Source organism: Macaca thibetana, chromosome 1 (assembly GCF_024542745.1).
Source record: "Macaca thibetana thibetana isolate TM-01 chromosome 1, ASM2454274v1, whole genome shotgun sequence".
Classification (NCBI taxonomy): domain Eukaryota; kingdom Metazoa; phylum Chordata; class Mammalia; order Primates; family Cercopithecidae; genus Macaca; species Macaca thibetana.
Window position 1 is genome coordinate 87,959,184 of NC_065578.1, and position 16,772 is coordinate 87,975,955.

A 16,772-nucleotide genomic window follows, 5' to 3' on the forward strand; every position below is an offset into this window, starting at 1 on the left:
CAGTGGCACAATCCCAGCTCACTGCAATGTCCCCATCCCAGGTTCAAGCAGTTCTTGTGCTTCAGCCTCCCAAGTAGCTGGGATTACAGGCATATGCCTGTAAGTAGTTACTTTTTATTGCTTAGTAGCATGCTGTTTTGTGGATATGCCACAATATGTTTATCCTTTATCCTTTTCCCTATGTACGCGTTGAAGAACATTGGGTTATTTCCAGCTTTGGGGTTAATACAAATGAAGTTATTCTGAGCATTTTTGTATAGTTTTGTTTTCCTTTCTTTAGGGTAAATATCCAAGAATGTAACTGCTAAGTCATGTTAAGTGTTACTGTTTATATATATATGGTATAAAAATATATATATGTAAATTTATAAGAAAATGCCAAACTGTTTTTCATAGTGGCTGTACCATCTTACATTCCATAGGGCAATGTAAGAGAGATCCAGTTGGTGCTGAATTTTCACAAGAATCTTTGTATTGTCAGTGTTTTTTTTATTTTAGCCACTTTAATAGGTGTTTATTAGACATCTGTTATCGTGGTTTTAACTTGCAGTTGCCTAATAGTTAATGATGTTGGCAATCTTTTTATGTGCTTGTTTGCTGTTGTATATCCTCTTCGGTGAAGTATCTGTTCAGGCCTGTTTTCTAAATTGGTTGTTTTATTACTGTTGAGTACAGTTATTTATATAGTCCAGATACGAATCTTCTCTTACATATGTGATTTGCAAATATTTTCTTCGATTATGGTGTGCACTTATCAGCACCTTTTGAAGAGCAAAAGTTTTACATTTTGGTAAGTCCAATTGATCTTTTTTGTTTGTTTGCTTATTTTATGGATCATGCTTTTGGTGTGCTAAGAACTCTTTGCTTAACCCCAGGTTTTGATTTTCTCCTACATTTTTTTCTAAAAGATAAAGGAGAAAACACAGATTTTCTCATGGATTTTACATTTAGATCTATGATTCATTTGAGCATATCAATTCTATATATATTTTGTTAGGTTTTAATCTATGTTTTAAATTTTTAGACAGATTGTAACTGGTATTGTGTTTTTAACTTTGTTGTCTACACGATCATTGTTAGTATATAGAAGAATGATTATTTTTGTGTATAGCTCTTGTATTCTGTGGTTTTGCGAACTCACTTATTGTAGATGTTTTCTAGTACATTCCTTGGGATTTTCTATATACATGACCCTATTATCTGCTAATAGGGGGAATTTTATTTCTTCCTTCCCAGTTTATATGCTTTTTATTAACTTACTGTAGTAGATACAATGTCTAATATTGCATTGAATAAGAGTGCTGAGAGCAGACATCCTTGTCCTAATGCCGATCTTGGGGAAAAGCATTTAGTTTTTCACCATTACATATGATGTTAGCTGTAAGTTTTTTTGTAGATGCTCTTTGTCAAGTTGAAGTTCTATTTCTAGTTTGCTTAGAGTTTTTGCCATGTATAGCTCTTGAAATTTGTTACATAATGTTTCTGCATAAGTTGGCATGATCATGTGATTTTTTTAAATCTTTATTCTCCTGATATATGGTTGGTTATATTGGTGGATTTTTGCATATTGAACCAGTCCTATATACTTGGAGTAAACCCTACTGTGTTGTACTGTATAATTCTTTTTCTTCAGTACTCAATTCAATTTGAGTATATTTTATTGAGGATTATTACATCTAAATTCATGGGAGAAATTAGTTTTTGTGTTTGTTTATTCTGTCAGGGTAACACCAACCTTATAAGAGCAATTGGAAGTATTCCCTCTGATTTTCTGGAAAATATTGTATAATACAGGACTATGCAAATTATTTCATATTGGGTGAGTTTTGGTGGTATTTTTTTGGAGAATTGGTTCATTTCATCTAAGTTATTGATTCATACACTGTATGCTTATGTTTCTTTATATTTCTTTAGGTTTTATGATGCAGGCTGTGATCATGGTGAGCATTTTGTGGGTGCTTACAGAAAATATGTATTACTGTTATTGTTAGGTGAAACATTTCTATAAATGTTACTTAAATTCCCTTTTTGATGGTGGTGTTTAGTTCTTTTGTATTCTTCCTGGTTTTCTATTACTACTTCTGTCTTTCTGAGAGGGATGTTGAAGTCCCCAACTATAATTGTCTATTTTTCAATTTCTCCTTATAGTTCTGTCAGTTTTTGCTTCCTGTGTTTTGAAGCTGTGTTGTTTCCAGAATTAGTATTGTTATGTCATCTTGGTGGATAGACTTTTTTATCATTTTTAATGACGACTTTTTTTTTCATTTTGTTTGCTTTGAAGTCTGCTTTTTCCTGGTAGTAATATGGATACTTTTTTAAAAAAATTAATGTTTATATGGTATATTATTCCCCATCCTTTTTAGCCTACCTGTGTCATGATATTTTGAAACGATGTTCCTTTAGGTAACATATGTTTTGTTTGTTTGTTTTAGTGATGGTGTCTCACTATATTGCCCAGTCTGGTCTTGAACTCCTGAGCTCAAGCAGTCCTTTCACCTTGGCCTCCCAAAATGCTGGGATTACAGGCAGGAGCCACTGCACTTGGCCCAAGGCCATATTTTTTTAATCCACTGCACCAATCTGTGTTTTAAATTTTTGTGTGTAGACCATTTGTATTTAAAGTGATTATTGGTATGTGAGGGCTTAAGTTTGCTATTTTATTGTTTGTTTTCTGTTCATTCCCATTTCCCTTTTCTTGGCTACATATGTATTTTTTTAGTTTTCCATTTTGATTTCTTATAGTACTTCTCTGTATATCACTCTTTTTTTATTTGTTTTGTGGTTCCTTTGGGTATTATAATATGCATGTGTAATTTATCAGATTATTAGTATTGACATTCTCCACATAGGTCAAGTGTAGAAATCTTCCAGTTTACTCTACACTTTTTTCTTCCAACTTGAAAATACTAACCTGGACCACAGACTGGTGCCAAATGGGAAGTCCAGATCCCCACTCAATACCCTCTAACACAGCAAGGTAGGAGGCATCTGAGATGCCTGGCTGGGGTAGGGTTGGTATTGTCAAAAAGAGTTCTGTCCTACTGGGCTGCCCTGTTTTGCAGTTATTTGGCTAAAGAAAGCAGGTTTTTCTTGGGACCTTTTTTTTTTTTTTTTTTTTTTTTTTTAATTCTTTGGTTTTGGGTTACAGACTTCTGGCACAATCCGGAGAAATCTGTTAAAGGAAAACCCAGAGAATTCATATCTTGTCTTCCTCAAGACCTGAAGTTCCTAACTGGTCTGTTTTTTCCTTTCTGCCTTCTCTGCTGTATTAAGTCCAGGGTGTTTAGTTGAATTTACGTGAGCTGGAGTGAAGAGATACAAGCCTATTCAATCTTGTCAAGAACCAGAAATTTTACAGTTCTAATTTTTGTTTTGGTTCTTCAAGCAGGCACATGTTTCTTTTTCTCCTTTTGGATAACTCAGTCATCTCTCAGGTCTCAATAACTACTACTTTCCTGGAGAAGGAAAATAAATACTACTTTTCTTGATATCTTAACCTAAATTACAAGCAGGCTTTTCATTCTTTGCAATTATCAAAATTTTTAATTGTGGTTTGCTTATCTAATGTCTGTCTTCTCACTAGACATACACTCCTGAGTGTAAGGGTTATTTTGTTTTTGTTTTTTAATGGACTTTATTCTTGAACAGGTTTAAATTTACAGAAAAATAGATAACCATGTAATTACTGTACTTTAGTTGATAAAGTTGTTTCCCATGGGGGCATGGGTTAACAATTCTGATCCTTCTATGCATTTTACTGGAACTGAATGATTTAGTAAATGGATGGTAGATGGTAGGAGCCAGGTTTCTCACTGTTGGAGTTGGGATTTACAGATAAGCAAAAGGAGGAGGCTGGAATGATCTGTGTTCTGATAGATTCAAGTTGGAGACATCATTATGAACTCATATTTAGCTTAATATAGATCATGTCTTTTTTCCCCCAGCAAGTCTATATCCAATGTCCAGTGATAATGTTATTAACATCCCATCTTTTTTTTTTTTTTTAGACGGAGTTTCACTCTTGTGCCCAGGCTGGAGTGCAGTGACACGATCTTCGCTCACCACAACTTCCGCCTCCTGGGTTCAAGCGATTCTCCTGCCTTAGCCTACCAAGTAGCTGGGATTACAGGCATATGCCACCGTGCCCAGCTAATTTTGTATTTTTAGTAGAGATGGGGTTTCTCCATGTTGGCCAGGCTGGTCTTGAACTCCTGACCTCAGGTGATCCACCCGCCTCGTCCTCCCAGAGTGTTGGGATTACAGGCATGAGCCACTGCTCCCAGCCAACATCACCATCTTTTAAATTCAGTTGTTGCAGTTGTTATCCAGTAGAAGTCCGCAGAAAGTAATTGATAATGATTGTATTTGAAAAGACTGCTTAAAGCTATCATCATTTCTTGCCTGGATTAGTACAATAGCCTCTTTATTATGTGTCTGTTGCAGCATAGCAAACTCATCTCAAGAGTCTTTGGGTATACTAGGTGTTTCTTTTCCTGGTCTCAACTGGACTCACTTACGCAGCTGTATTCAGCTGGTGGCTAAGCTGGACTGGAATGCCTACTGTGGCTTCACTCACATGTCTGGTGCCTCGGCTGGAAAGGCTAGAATAGCTGGAAAGCTTTTGTTCTCATACACATGGTCTCTTTCCATATGGTTTCTCTCATCTTCCATGTTGTCTCTCTTTCAAGCAGAATAGTTTGGACTTCTTTACATAGCAGTTGGTTTTTAAGAGCAAAAACAAGCTGTGAGCTCTCTTGAAGCCTGTACTTGGAACTCCTATACATCAGTAGAATGTCACTTCAGTCAGAGTCCTCAGAAGACTACCCCAGAGTCAATGTGGAAGGGTATGAATGCAGAGAGGCAGGATTCACTTGAGGCCATTTTGTAACAATCTACCATAGCTTCACAACATGTTTCCCTGCCTTCTTTGAATCTATTATTTCTTAACACAGGTCGGACTATATCATTTCTTTGCTGAAACCCTGCCTTGAGTTTCCATTTCATTCAAAATAAAAACCAAAGTCTTTATATTGGCCTATAGGGCCCTATATGATCTTGCCTTAATCAAATAGGGATTTATTTTCCATCTGAAACAAGAAGTATAAAGGTAGCCAGTCTAGGGCTTGTGTAGCAGTGCCCAGTAAGGCCATCAGGGACCCAGACTCTCTCTCTTTCTGCTCTGCCATCCTTAGTGTATTGGGTTTTGTCCTCTTTGTTTCTCACTGTTACAAGATGACTGCTGTACTTTCAGGCCTTGGGTCTGCATTCCAGGCAAAAAGAAAAGGAGAAGTAAAAGCTTGTATCAAAATCCTCCGCTTAGTTCTCTTTGATGAAAAGTGGTAATATGGTTACTTCTAGCTGCAGGAGAGCCTGGTGAAGTGAGAATTTTAGCTGTACACATTGTTGCATCTAACAAAATGGGAGGTTTTCTTTTTTGTTGTTGTTTTTTAAGTGGGGATAATAGGAGGATGGTATTACATAGGCACCCAGCACTATCTGCTTCAGTACCAACTATGTGCCAGAAACTGTACTGTTGCTATGAAAGCATATTTTTTCAGTGGACATGGACATTATGAGACTTAAAAATAATATGGTCAGGCAGTTATAATAATTCCATTTCACAGATGAGGAAATCGAAGCTTTAGCATGATTGCAGTATCAGAATTTATACATGGTAATTCTGATGCCAAATGCTTCATTTTTTCCATAACATAACATTCTAACTGAGCCTTCTGTTCAAAACAAAGAAACAAAAAACACAATATGGCCTACGTTTGTGTGAAGCCTTTGCTGCTCTTTTAAATTATATTTGGTTTTCTTGTTTGACTTCTTTAATAAATTGAATATCAGAAAGAAAGAAGGATCAGGTCATTTTTATCTTTGTATTTCGTTGCCTAGAACTCAATGCATGTTTTGAATAAATAAATAAAGTTTTTTTTTTTTTTTTTAAACCCTGTATGATAGGAAAACCAAAAGATAGATGAGCAAACAGGTACAGATAGACAGGATAATATGCTTGAATTGCATAGCCAGTGCACTGGGCTTGTGTTTGAATTGGTTTCTTGCTTTCTAGTTGAGAGCACTCTCCTTTTGAGGCACAGAATGTTGGATTAGGGTGAAATTAGAGAAGAAGAAATATTTTCTGCCAATATCCCTGACTTAAGGCAGGTAATATCTATTAATTAATGCAAATCAGTCTGGTCAAGGTGTAGTTCAAATATAGATAAGTGGGTGTTTCAGGGGGCCCCTCTAAGAAGGTGGTATGGAGTAAATAAGAAAGCAATTTACCAGGAGTCAGAAGACTAGTAAGCTGAACCCAGCCAGGTCTCTGACAGTTCGTTGCTTAGCTCTTTTAAGCATGCTTTCCCCAAAACTAAAATCAAGAAAGTTAGACTAAATGGTTTTTGAAATTCCTTCTAGCTAACATAGTATATGAATCATTGTATCCGGTGAGTTTTTATGGGTACTCTGACATTTCTTGGCATCTATCAGGTCAGACTGTTTTATATTTCTGAAATGTAGAGTAACAGCTTTTTCACTTCTCTGGGAACTGGACCAATGAGGAGTAAACATCCTCTCCTGTCTCTCCCTAAATGAAGTACTTGGTCACGAGTGATAGTCCATTTTCATTTTGTTCTTTGAATCCGGTCTTATTCTTATTTCAGTGTTTTTCTTAATTTTACTTTGAGTTTGTTGAAGTATATTAAATTGAAAATGTCTGTTTATGTTTGGGTCTAAAAATAAGAATTTCATTATTTTATAAAGTAAAAGTTGTATTTACAAAATACATATTATCACATTTGTGTATTTGAAATACTTGACTGGCACATGAGGTAATTTAATTACAATGTACTGTGTAGTCTGTAGTTTGGTCCCTTATAGTAGAAAATTGTGTTGAATGAAAGTGGCAAGGTTAAGTAGCAGATATAATGTAGTATAAGATATGATTATAAGCTTTTACATTTTCCAAAATTGAAATAAAGTTAATATTACTTTTGGTTCTTTTGGTCTCTTTTAAATAATGTCTTTTCCCTTATTAGACAAGATAAAAAAGAAAGTGGAGAAAATTTTATTGCCAAAAAAAAGAGAGAAAACATGGAAAACTTTGAAAAATAAAATGGAAATCCCTCCTAATTTATCTTTCCCTCTACTTTTAAAGTTCTTATTTTTAACATAACTTGAAATAAAAGTATGTTTACACAGCAATGTATCAGCTGCATATACTACTGTTAACTAATCAAGGGCATAAATAAGGAAAACCTTTCTTTATTCCCTAGCCGACTTGAAATTCTTTTGTTATGACACTTAAGTAGCATCCTGAACTTTCTCTTTTCTAAAGTTGGTTTAAAGCCCTGATATTTGTAAGCTTTGTAAGGAAGTCTGTCTGTGCCCAATACAGTGCATTGCACATATTATTGATTAATTTTTAAATGATCGAATTGACCATTTTATATAACAAAAATTTCTGATTTTTATCTTAGGTTAGATTTCTAGAATTAGAATGCTAGGTCAAAGAGAAACACTATTTTTAAATTTCTTGTTTTATATTCCCAACTTTTTAAATGAAGTCTGGTAAGTGGATAAATATAGTATATATACACAGTGGAATATTATTCAGTCATAAATAATGTAATCTTGTCATTTCAGATGACATGAATGTACCTAGAAGACACTAAGCCAGGCACAGAAAGACATATACTACATGATCTCACTCATCGGTGGAATCTAAACGGTGGTTCTCACAGAGATAGAGAGTAGAATGGTAGTTATGAGAGGACAAGAGGGGAGCGGGGATAAAGGGGTAGGGAAAGATGGGCTAATGGGTACGAAAAAGTTGAGAATATGTAACAAGAAACAAAAATAGTTATTCTCTTTGATAGACATTTAGGTTGATTCCATATCTTGGCTATTGTGAATAATGCTGTAATAAACATAGGAGTGCAGATATCTCTAAAACATACTGATTTCATTTTCTTTGGATATATATACCCAGTAGTGGGATTACTGGATCATATGGTAGTTCTGTTTAAAATATTTTGAGCATCCTTCCATGCTGTTTTCCATAATGGCTGTACATTCCCACCAGCAGTGTATAAGGATTCCCTTTTATCCATACCCTCATCAACACCTGCTATCTTTTGATTTTTTTGAGAGTACCTATTCTAACTAGAGTGAGGTGATATCTTCTTGTAGTTTTGACTTGTATTTTTTGATGATTAGTGATGTTGAACATTTTTTCTTACACTTGTGGGCTGTTTGTATGTTCTTTTTTGGAGAAATGTCTAGCAGGCCTTTTGCCCATTTTTTGATCAGGTTATTTTTTGTTACTAAGTGCTTGAGTTCTTTATATTTGAGTATTAACCCTTTATCAGTTGTGTAGTTTGTAAATGTATTCTTCCAATCTATGACTGGCATCCTTGCTCTGTTGATTGTCACCTTAATTATGCAGAAGATTTTTAGTTTGATACAATACCATTTGTCTGTACAGGTTAAGTATCCTGTATCTGAAATGCTTACAACCAGAGGATTTTGGATTTGGGATTATTTCAGGTTCCTGAATATTTGCATTATAATTACTGGTTGAGCATTCCAAATTGAAATATTGAAAATTCAAAATGTTCCAGTAAGCATTTAGTTTGAGTATCATGTTGGCAATCAAAAGGTTTCATGACTCACACCTGTAATCCTAACAATTTGTGGGGTTTAAGGCAGGAGGATCACTTGATGCCATCAGTTCAAGACTAGCCTGGGCAACGTAGCAAGACCCTGTCTTTACAAAAAATAAAAATTAGCTAGGCATAGTGGAGCACACCTGTAGTCTTAGCTACTTGGGAGGCTAAGGTGGGAGGATCACTTGAGTCCAGTATTTCAAGGTTGCTAATGAGCAATGATTGTACCACTGCACTCAAGCCTGAGTAACAGAGTAAGACCCTATCTTTAAAAAAAAAAAAAAAAAAAAAAAAAAAAAAAAAGATTTTGGAGCATTTTAGAGTTTTGGATTTAGAATGCTCAAACTGTTTTTGCTTTTGTTGCCTGTGCATTTCAGGTTTTGTCCAAAATATACTTGCCTAGACCAGTGACATGGAGCTTTCCCCTATATTTCCCCCATGTTTTCTTCTTGTGATTTTGTAGTTCGGGGTCTTAACATTTAAGTCTTTAATCCATTTTGAGTTGAGTTTTGTCTGTGGTGAGAGGTAAGAATCTAATTTCATTCTTCTGATGTGGATATCCAGTTTTCCCAACACCACTTATTGCGCTTTCCCCATTGAGTGTACTTGGCACCTTTGTCAAGAATTAATAAACTGTAGATGGGTGGATTTATTTCTGGGCTGTCTTCTGTTCCATTGATCTCTGTGTCTTTTTTATACCAGTACCATGCTGTTTTGATTACTATAGCTATGTAGTGTGTTTTGAAGTCAAGGAGTATGATGCCTCCAGCTTTGTTCTTTTTGCTCTGGATTGCTTTAGCTGTTTATGGTCTCTAGCTGTCTTTCTTTATGGTTAGGCGATTTTCTCTAGTAATGTGTTTTGGTGGTTTGCCTGTTATTTTTGGTGTATTTCTTACAGGTTTTTGCTTTGCAGTTACCATGAAGCTTATGAAAAAAATCTTAAAATGAGATATTTTAAACTGATAACAACTCAACTTTGATTATAAAGATAGGAAAAGAAATAAAAAACAAGCTCTACATTTTAACTCCATTTTCTCCCACATTTGTAATTTTTGATGTCCCATTTTATATCTTAAATTGCCCATCTCTTGGCAAATTAAAATTACTATTTTAATAGTTTTATCTTCAGCCTTCATAATTAAAGATGTAAGTGGTTTATGTACCACATTTATAGTATTACAGTATTCTGTCTTCCAGTATACTTACTAGTGAGTTTTATACCTTTAAGATGTTTTCTTGTTACACGTCAGAGTCCCTTTCTTCATTTGAAGAACTGCTTTTAGCATTTTTTGTTTGCTTGTATGTTTGAGACAGGGTCTCACTCTGTCCTTCAGGCTAGAGGGCAGTGTGTGATCATGGCTCACTGCAGTCTTGATCTTGATCTCCTGGACTTGAATGATCCTCCCACCCCAGCCTCCCAAGTATCTGGAACTACAGCCACACGCCACCACACCCAGCTGATTTTTTAATTTTCATTTTTAGTAGAGTCAAAGTCTTGGTATGCCACCCAAGGCCTTAAGCTCCTGAGCTCAAGCAGTCCTTCCACCTTGGCCACTGAAAGTGCTGAGATTACAGGTGTGAACCATTGTTCCTGGCCTATTTTTTTTTTTTTTTTTTTTTTTTTTTTTGAGACGGAGTCTCGCTCTGTCGCCCAGGCTGGAGTGCAGTGCCGCGCGATATCGGCTCACTGCAAGCTCCACCTCCCGGGTTCACGCCATTCTCCCGCCTCAGCCTCCGAGTAGCTGGGACTACAGGCGCCCGCCACCACGCCCGGCTAGTTTTTTGTATTTTTAGTAGAGACGGGGTTTCATCATGTTAGCCAGGATGGTCTCTTATCTCCTGACCTCGTGATCCACCCGCCTCGGCCTCCCAAAGTGCTGGGATTACAGGCTTGAGCCACCGCGCCCGGCCCTATTTTTTTTTTTTTTTTTGACATTTCTTGTAAGACATATCTGATGATGATAAATTCTTTTAGCTTTCATTTGTCTGGCAAAGTCTTTATCTCTGCTTTATTTCTAAAGAATAACTGTCCTGGGTACAGTATTCATGGTTGACATCCCATTTCTCCCCCCCCCCCAACCCAACCTTTTCTTTTCTTTAGCAATTTGAATATATCATCTTACTCATCCTGACTTACAAGATTTCTGCTGAGAAATCTATTGCTAGACAGATTGGAACTTCCGTATATGTTACTTGCTTCTTTTGTTGCTTTCAAAATCTTTTTGTCTTTGATCTTTGAGAATTTGATTGTAGTATTTCTTGGGGTAGACTTATTTGGGTTGTATCTGATTGGTAACTTTTGACCTTTCTATACCTGGATATTTGTATCTTTCTCTAGTTTTGGGAAGTTTTGTGTTAGTATCTCTTTGAATAAGCTTTCTACCGCTTTGTCATTCTCAATTCCCTCTTGAAGCCCAGTAACCCAAATATTTGCTCTTTTGATACTTTCGCATGGTTATGTAAGTTTTCTTCATTCCCTTTTGCCCTTTTTAAAATTGTTTCTCCTCTAGCTATGTGTTTTCAAACAGCTTGTCTTCAAGCTCAGATTTTTCTATTTGATAGATTCTGCTGTTGATATTCTCTATTGCATTTTTCATTTTGTTCATTGTATTTTTCAACTCCAGGATTTCAGTTTGTTTAATCTCTCAAGTCATCTCTGATAAATTACTGAATTCTTCCCCTGTGTTTTATTGAAGTTCATTGAGTTTCCTTGAAACAGCTATTTTGAATTCTCTGAGACATCACACATTTCCATCACTTGAGGGTTGTTTCCTGGTGCCTTATTTTGTTTGTTTCATGAAATTATGGTTCCTAAATACTTCCTTAAAATTTTTCTTTGAGACAGAGTCTCACTCAATCTGTTGCCCAGACTCAAGTGCAGTGGAGCGATCTTGGCTCACTGCAGCCTCTGCCTCCCAGGTTCAAGCAGTTCTCCAGCCTCGGCCTCCTGAGTAGCTGAGATTACAGGCATGTACTATCACTGCTGGCTAATTTTTATATTTTTAGTAGAGACAGGGTTTTACCATGTTAGACAGACTGGTCTTAAACTCCTGACCTCAGGTGATCCACCTACCTCAGCCTCCCAGTTGTTGGCGTGAGCCACTGTGCCCGATCCCTGAGTATTCTTCATGCCTTTGGCCTGCCACAACATCTAAACATTGAGGGATTAGCTGTTTATTCCCCGTTCACAGTCTAGTGGTGGTTTGTTCCTGTTCTTCCAGAAATTCTAAGCAGGGCAATTATTGTGTTCTCCGAGCCCTTGGCCACTATCACTGTTTCAGCACTAGATGGCACCGTAAGCCCAGGTTTGCAGTGAATTCACAGTTGGTTTGTGTTCTGGCCCAGATCAACTAGGGGAGAGATTGGAGGGTAGTTTGTCTCTCTGGGTGTGTGAGTTTCCACCTGGGGCCAGGACACGTTAGGCACTGTGTCACTCTGCTCAGTGCTTGGGCCTCACCACGGCATGCTCCAAAACAACATTGTGTACCTGTTCGCTTCACCTCCTTTCAAGCATCAGTGTCTCCACACTGTGCTGCCTGGGGTTGAGGGAAGAGGTGGAGCAGGCAGTATTGTAGCCAGATGGCCACTGTAATGCTAGGTCACACCCGAAAACCACAGCTGCCAAGACAAGCACAGCACAGGGGTATGCTCAAGACCCATGCAACTATGGCCTGCCTGCTGCTGAGGTTTATTTGTGGCTCAAGGCCACTGCAGACATAGTGATGTAGCCCAGAGTCCATTCCACTGAGGCCATGTCTCTCTGCCTGACACTGAAGTGAGTTCAGAGGCACGGTCTTTGGGTGCCAGCTTGGGGTCAGTGGGCCATCAGATTTTGCCCAGTGCGGAGTTTTACCATGGCAGACTTGTCACCAAGTCAAGATCAAAGTCCTGCTTTTATATCCCTCTTTTTCCCCCAGTAGATGGAGTCAGTCTCCAAGCTGTGCTGCCTAGGGTTGGAAGAAGGATAATGGGGTCCCAGTCCTGCCACCAGGACTACTACATCCCTGGGGCACCAGCCAGGCCCATACCACTATAGCCTTCCTGCTGCTGAAGTTCACTCATGGCCTGAGGCTACTGTAGATGCCAGGACACAAGTCTGTCACACTAAGGCCACAGGTTTCCACATAGTAGCAGGATGGGTCCTTGTCTGCGTACCTTGGTCTGTGGTTAAGGGCCATGGGGTTCTGCCTGGTGTTGGGTTTTACCGCGGCAGGCCCAGTACTGAGCAACAAGTCAAAAGTCCTGCAGTCACTTCCTCTCCTTACCCCAAGTGGGCTGTATCTCTCTCTGTGTGTGCTGTGCTTATAGTTGGGGGAGAGGTGATTCAGGCATTGCACCTCTGTCTTTCCTCCCCGCTTCAGTTGATCTTTTCTTAGTAATGCTAAAGCCAGATACAGTAATCTCTGATCTGGTTCCTTGGCTCTTGTGAAGTTACTTTCATGCATAGATCACGTTCAAATTGATGTTTCTGTGGGGAGTCAGTCACTTGAGAGTCTTATTCTGCCATCTTGACTCTGCCTCTTCTCCAAATTCTATTTATCAGATAGAGGAAAGCATGAGTTCCTCAGCAGTGACAGGTTTTCCTTAATTCTAAAGGGAGAATATTAAATAACATAATGGACAAGTCATTAAAAAACAAACAAACAAAAAAAACTAATCTGGCAAGCATAAGCCCTGCCCTCAAATTGCTCATAGTCTTTGAAGAGTGATCAGATAAAAAAGGGGGTAATTGTTTCAATAAGATACACAATATCAGAGCACACAGAAGAGGCATTCAACTAAATTCTAAAGAAAGGCATTGGACAGGAAATTGTTTCCCGGGAAGAGTTGTTCTTGATCTTTGAAACAAAGTAAAAGTTAACAGGGCCAAGAAGAGACTTGAAAGAGATAAACTGAAGGAGAAAGGAGAGATGGTGCATACCAAAGGTGCAGCATGCTTAGTGGCTGAGCCAAGAGAGATGATTTCTTGAAGTAAAGTTTTATAATTTGATACAATTGGAGTTTAAGGAACAAAGTGCAAAGAAATGGGAGTTGAAGTAGGCAGTAAACGAAACTGTTAGGTATTTCTTCTGGCCTGTCAGAAATAAGGAATAATTTCCTGAGATACTAAGAGTACCATGAACAAAGAAATTTTGCAGACCTCTGGCTTTGTACATAATATTAAAGAACAAATCTGTGAAAGCGGTTCATAAAGTGTTTTCTGATGAATGTGTAAGGATTGAAACAAAAATATTTGGAGGAATGAAACTGGCTTAAACTAAACACTTTTTGCCTCAGTCCACTTCACCTGAAACTAGACAATAGGAATTTGGGATTTTATTCTTTGACAATAGGTATGTGCTAGTGTTTTTAACAACTAGCCAAGGGTAGACACTTAAACTTTGGAAGGCAAATGGATCGTACGACTTATATTCCATTATAAATACTGAAAAATCTAGACAGTATTTTGGCTCAGGTAGAAGATCATTGTTTATCTGTAGAGTGACAGATCAGAAATATAATTTCTAACAGGTGCAGGTGCAGATTACCTATTTTAGGAATTCTTAACCTAGGATCCATGGAACCTGGTAATTATACATAACAACATTAAATTTTCTTTGTACTGTTTTTTGTTGGAGTTTCAAAGGAATTCTTAGCTAGAAACAGGCGGGGCATGTGATTCATGCCTATAAACCCAGCACTTTGGGAGGTCAAGGTGGGAGGATCACTTAGGCCAGGAGTTTGAGATCAGCCTGGACAACATGACAAAATCCCATCTCTACCAAAAAAAAAAAAAAAAGAGAGAGAGAGAGAGAGATGTTTATAGAAATCAACTAATTAACTGCTTCATATTTTGCATAATACACCTGCAGGCATAAGGTAAATTGATATGAGAACAAAGACTAGATCCCATATCACCCATTGGCTCACTTTTTTCACTATTTTGCATGATACATAATTTTTAGAAATTAAGAATGAATGTAGAAAGTATTCACATCAACTTATTTATATGGGTGTGAGGAATTCTCAAAAAATTAAAGAGTATCTTTGAATTAATGAGGTCTGTGATTCAAAGGTACAAAAAGGCTGCAGTGTTTCTTTTTCTTTTCCATGTCCTTCATAAACTCAAGTCCCCTCCCCAGAGGTAACCATTATCTGTGGTTTCTTGTGTTTCAGAATTTAAACATTTTAAATCCAATGGTATTATAGTAATGGACTTTGAAACAGTAAATGATATAGAAATAGCTAGAACATAACTTTGGTTGTTGTAAATGTAGATTAGCTGTGCTTAACTAATTGGATTTTCATTTTAAGGTGACTGTACTGTGTATTGTCTTAGCTTCCATCAATAGAACACAGTTTAGAGGTGTTCTCAAGTAATGATGCTTTTGTAGTGAGTCAACCAAATTACCAATTGGCATACTTAGTCTTGAAATAGACAGTTGGCTGTTCATGTCTGTGGATTCTTCATCTGCAGATTCAACCAATTGCAGATTGAAGTATTAGGGAAAAATAACAAATTAACTAAAAATAATACAAATAATACAGCATAGCAACTATTTACTTACCATTTGTATTGTGTATGATAAATAATTAGAGAATAAAGTATGGGGTGTGTATTTAGATTATATGCAAATACTAAACCATTTTATATAAGTGATTTGGGCATCTTTAGATTGTGGTATATAGTGGGATCCTGGAACCAGCCTTCCACACATACCAAATGACAACTGTATAAATGGAGTTCTGAATATAGTTTTCCCAAGCCCTAGTACATTTAATTTTTTAACTAAAAAGTGGTCATAAGGATATCTATTTTGCCAGTATTATTTTTAAGAAGTTTCTTACAGAAGATAAAATTACTCACCTATTGAATTTTTTTATTTGTATAAATTTAAGGGATACAAGTGCAGTTTTGTTACATGAATATATTGTGTAGTGATGAAGTCTGGGCTTTTAGTGTTTACCTATAGAATTTAATAATACTTTTTATTTATTAAGTGACTACAGTGATCCAGTACTTGTATTTAGAACTTCATTTACAGCATTTGTGAATTATCACAGTATCTCTAAAAGGTGGCCACTATTATTATTTAGATTTTGTAGACTATTAAAACTGAGTATTTGAAAAGTTAAGTAACTTGCCCAAGGTTCACAGTGTAGGGGCTGGGATCTAACGTGGGTTCTTAAGATACCAAAATCCGCTATCTTTATACAGCCTTTGTGTGTAGATGTGTTGTGTTCACTTTATTTTAATATAAATCTATTTGTCAAGTAATGCTACTTAGTGAGTGGCCAGTGAGTTCTTGAATTTATTATTTTGTGTGGTTATAATAAAAGTCAATAAGTAGTTGGTCTGTTGCTTATTAAGGAGATAAATATAGTTAACTGTAATGTAATCAAGAAAGACTCCCTTAGGCTGAAAACACTGCATATTTACTGAGCAGCCAACTCTCCTAAACTCCCACATTTGTATGTTTGTTTTTTTCTGTAGGGGGATTCCCGAAGTCTTCCGTTTTCTGAGAATGTGAGTGCTGTTCAAAAATTAGACTTTTCAGATACAGTGGTGCAACAGAAATTGGATGATATCAAGGATCGAATTAAAAGAGAAATAAGGAAAGAACTGAAAATCAAAGAAGGAGCTGAAAATCTGAGGAAAGTCACAACAGATAAAAAAAGTTTGGCTTATGTAGACAACATTTTGAAAAAATCAAATAAAAAATTAGAAGAACTTCATCACAAGCTACAGGAATTAAATGCACATATTGTTGTATCAGATCCAGAAGATATTACAGGTATAGTAGTGCTTTATTTGATGTTTATATGGTATATTTTTTTAAAAATGTATCTTTTTAGAAAATAGTTTTGGCACATGAATAGTTTTTAGCTTTTCTGAAAGTACACAGACTTTTCTCTTTTGGTTAAGGTCTTATTTATATTCTGTTCAGAAGGGCAGAAGTTGATAGGTATGGAAATTGAAATGTTTAGTTAGAATTTAATAACCCTAATGTATTCTCTCTTACTCTCTGTTGGTAGGACATTACTTAGAGTGAGTCTCATATTGTTTCATACATTAATGTTTCATATTGAGTCAATCACATGCTCTTACCTGATTCATCCTGT

At 36.7% G+C, this 16,772-nt stretch overlaps 1 protein-coding gene across 3 annotated transcripts in view; it reads left to right on the forward strand.

Annotated features, from left to right (window-relative positions):
* The window catches only part of PKN2 (protein kinase N2), a 158,448-nt gene that overhangs the window by 51,722 nt on the left and 89,954 nt on the right, over positions 1–16,772 (forward strand). For all 3 annotated transcript variants that reach the window (XM_050806324.1, XM_050806341.1, XM_050806332.1), the window contains exon 2: positions 16,144–16,444. In XM_050806324.1, coding sequence (XP_050662281.1) covers positions 16,144–16,444 — 301 coding nt within the window. The remainder of the gene's footprint in view (positions 1–16,143; positions 16,445–16,772) is intronic.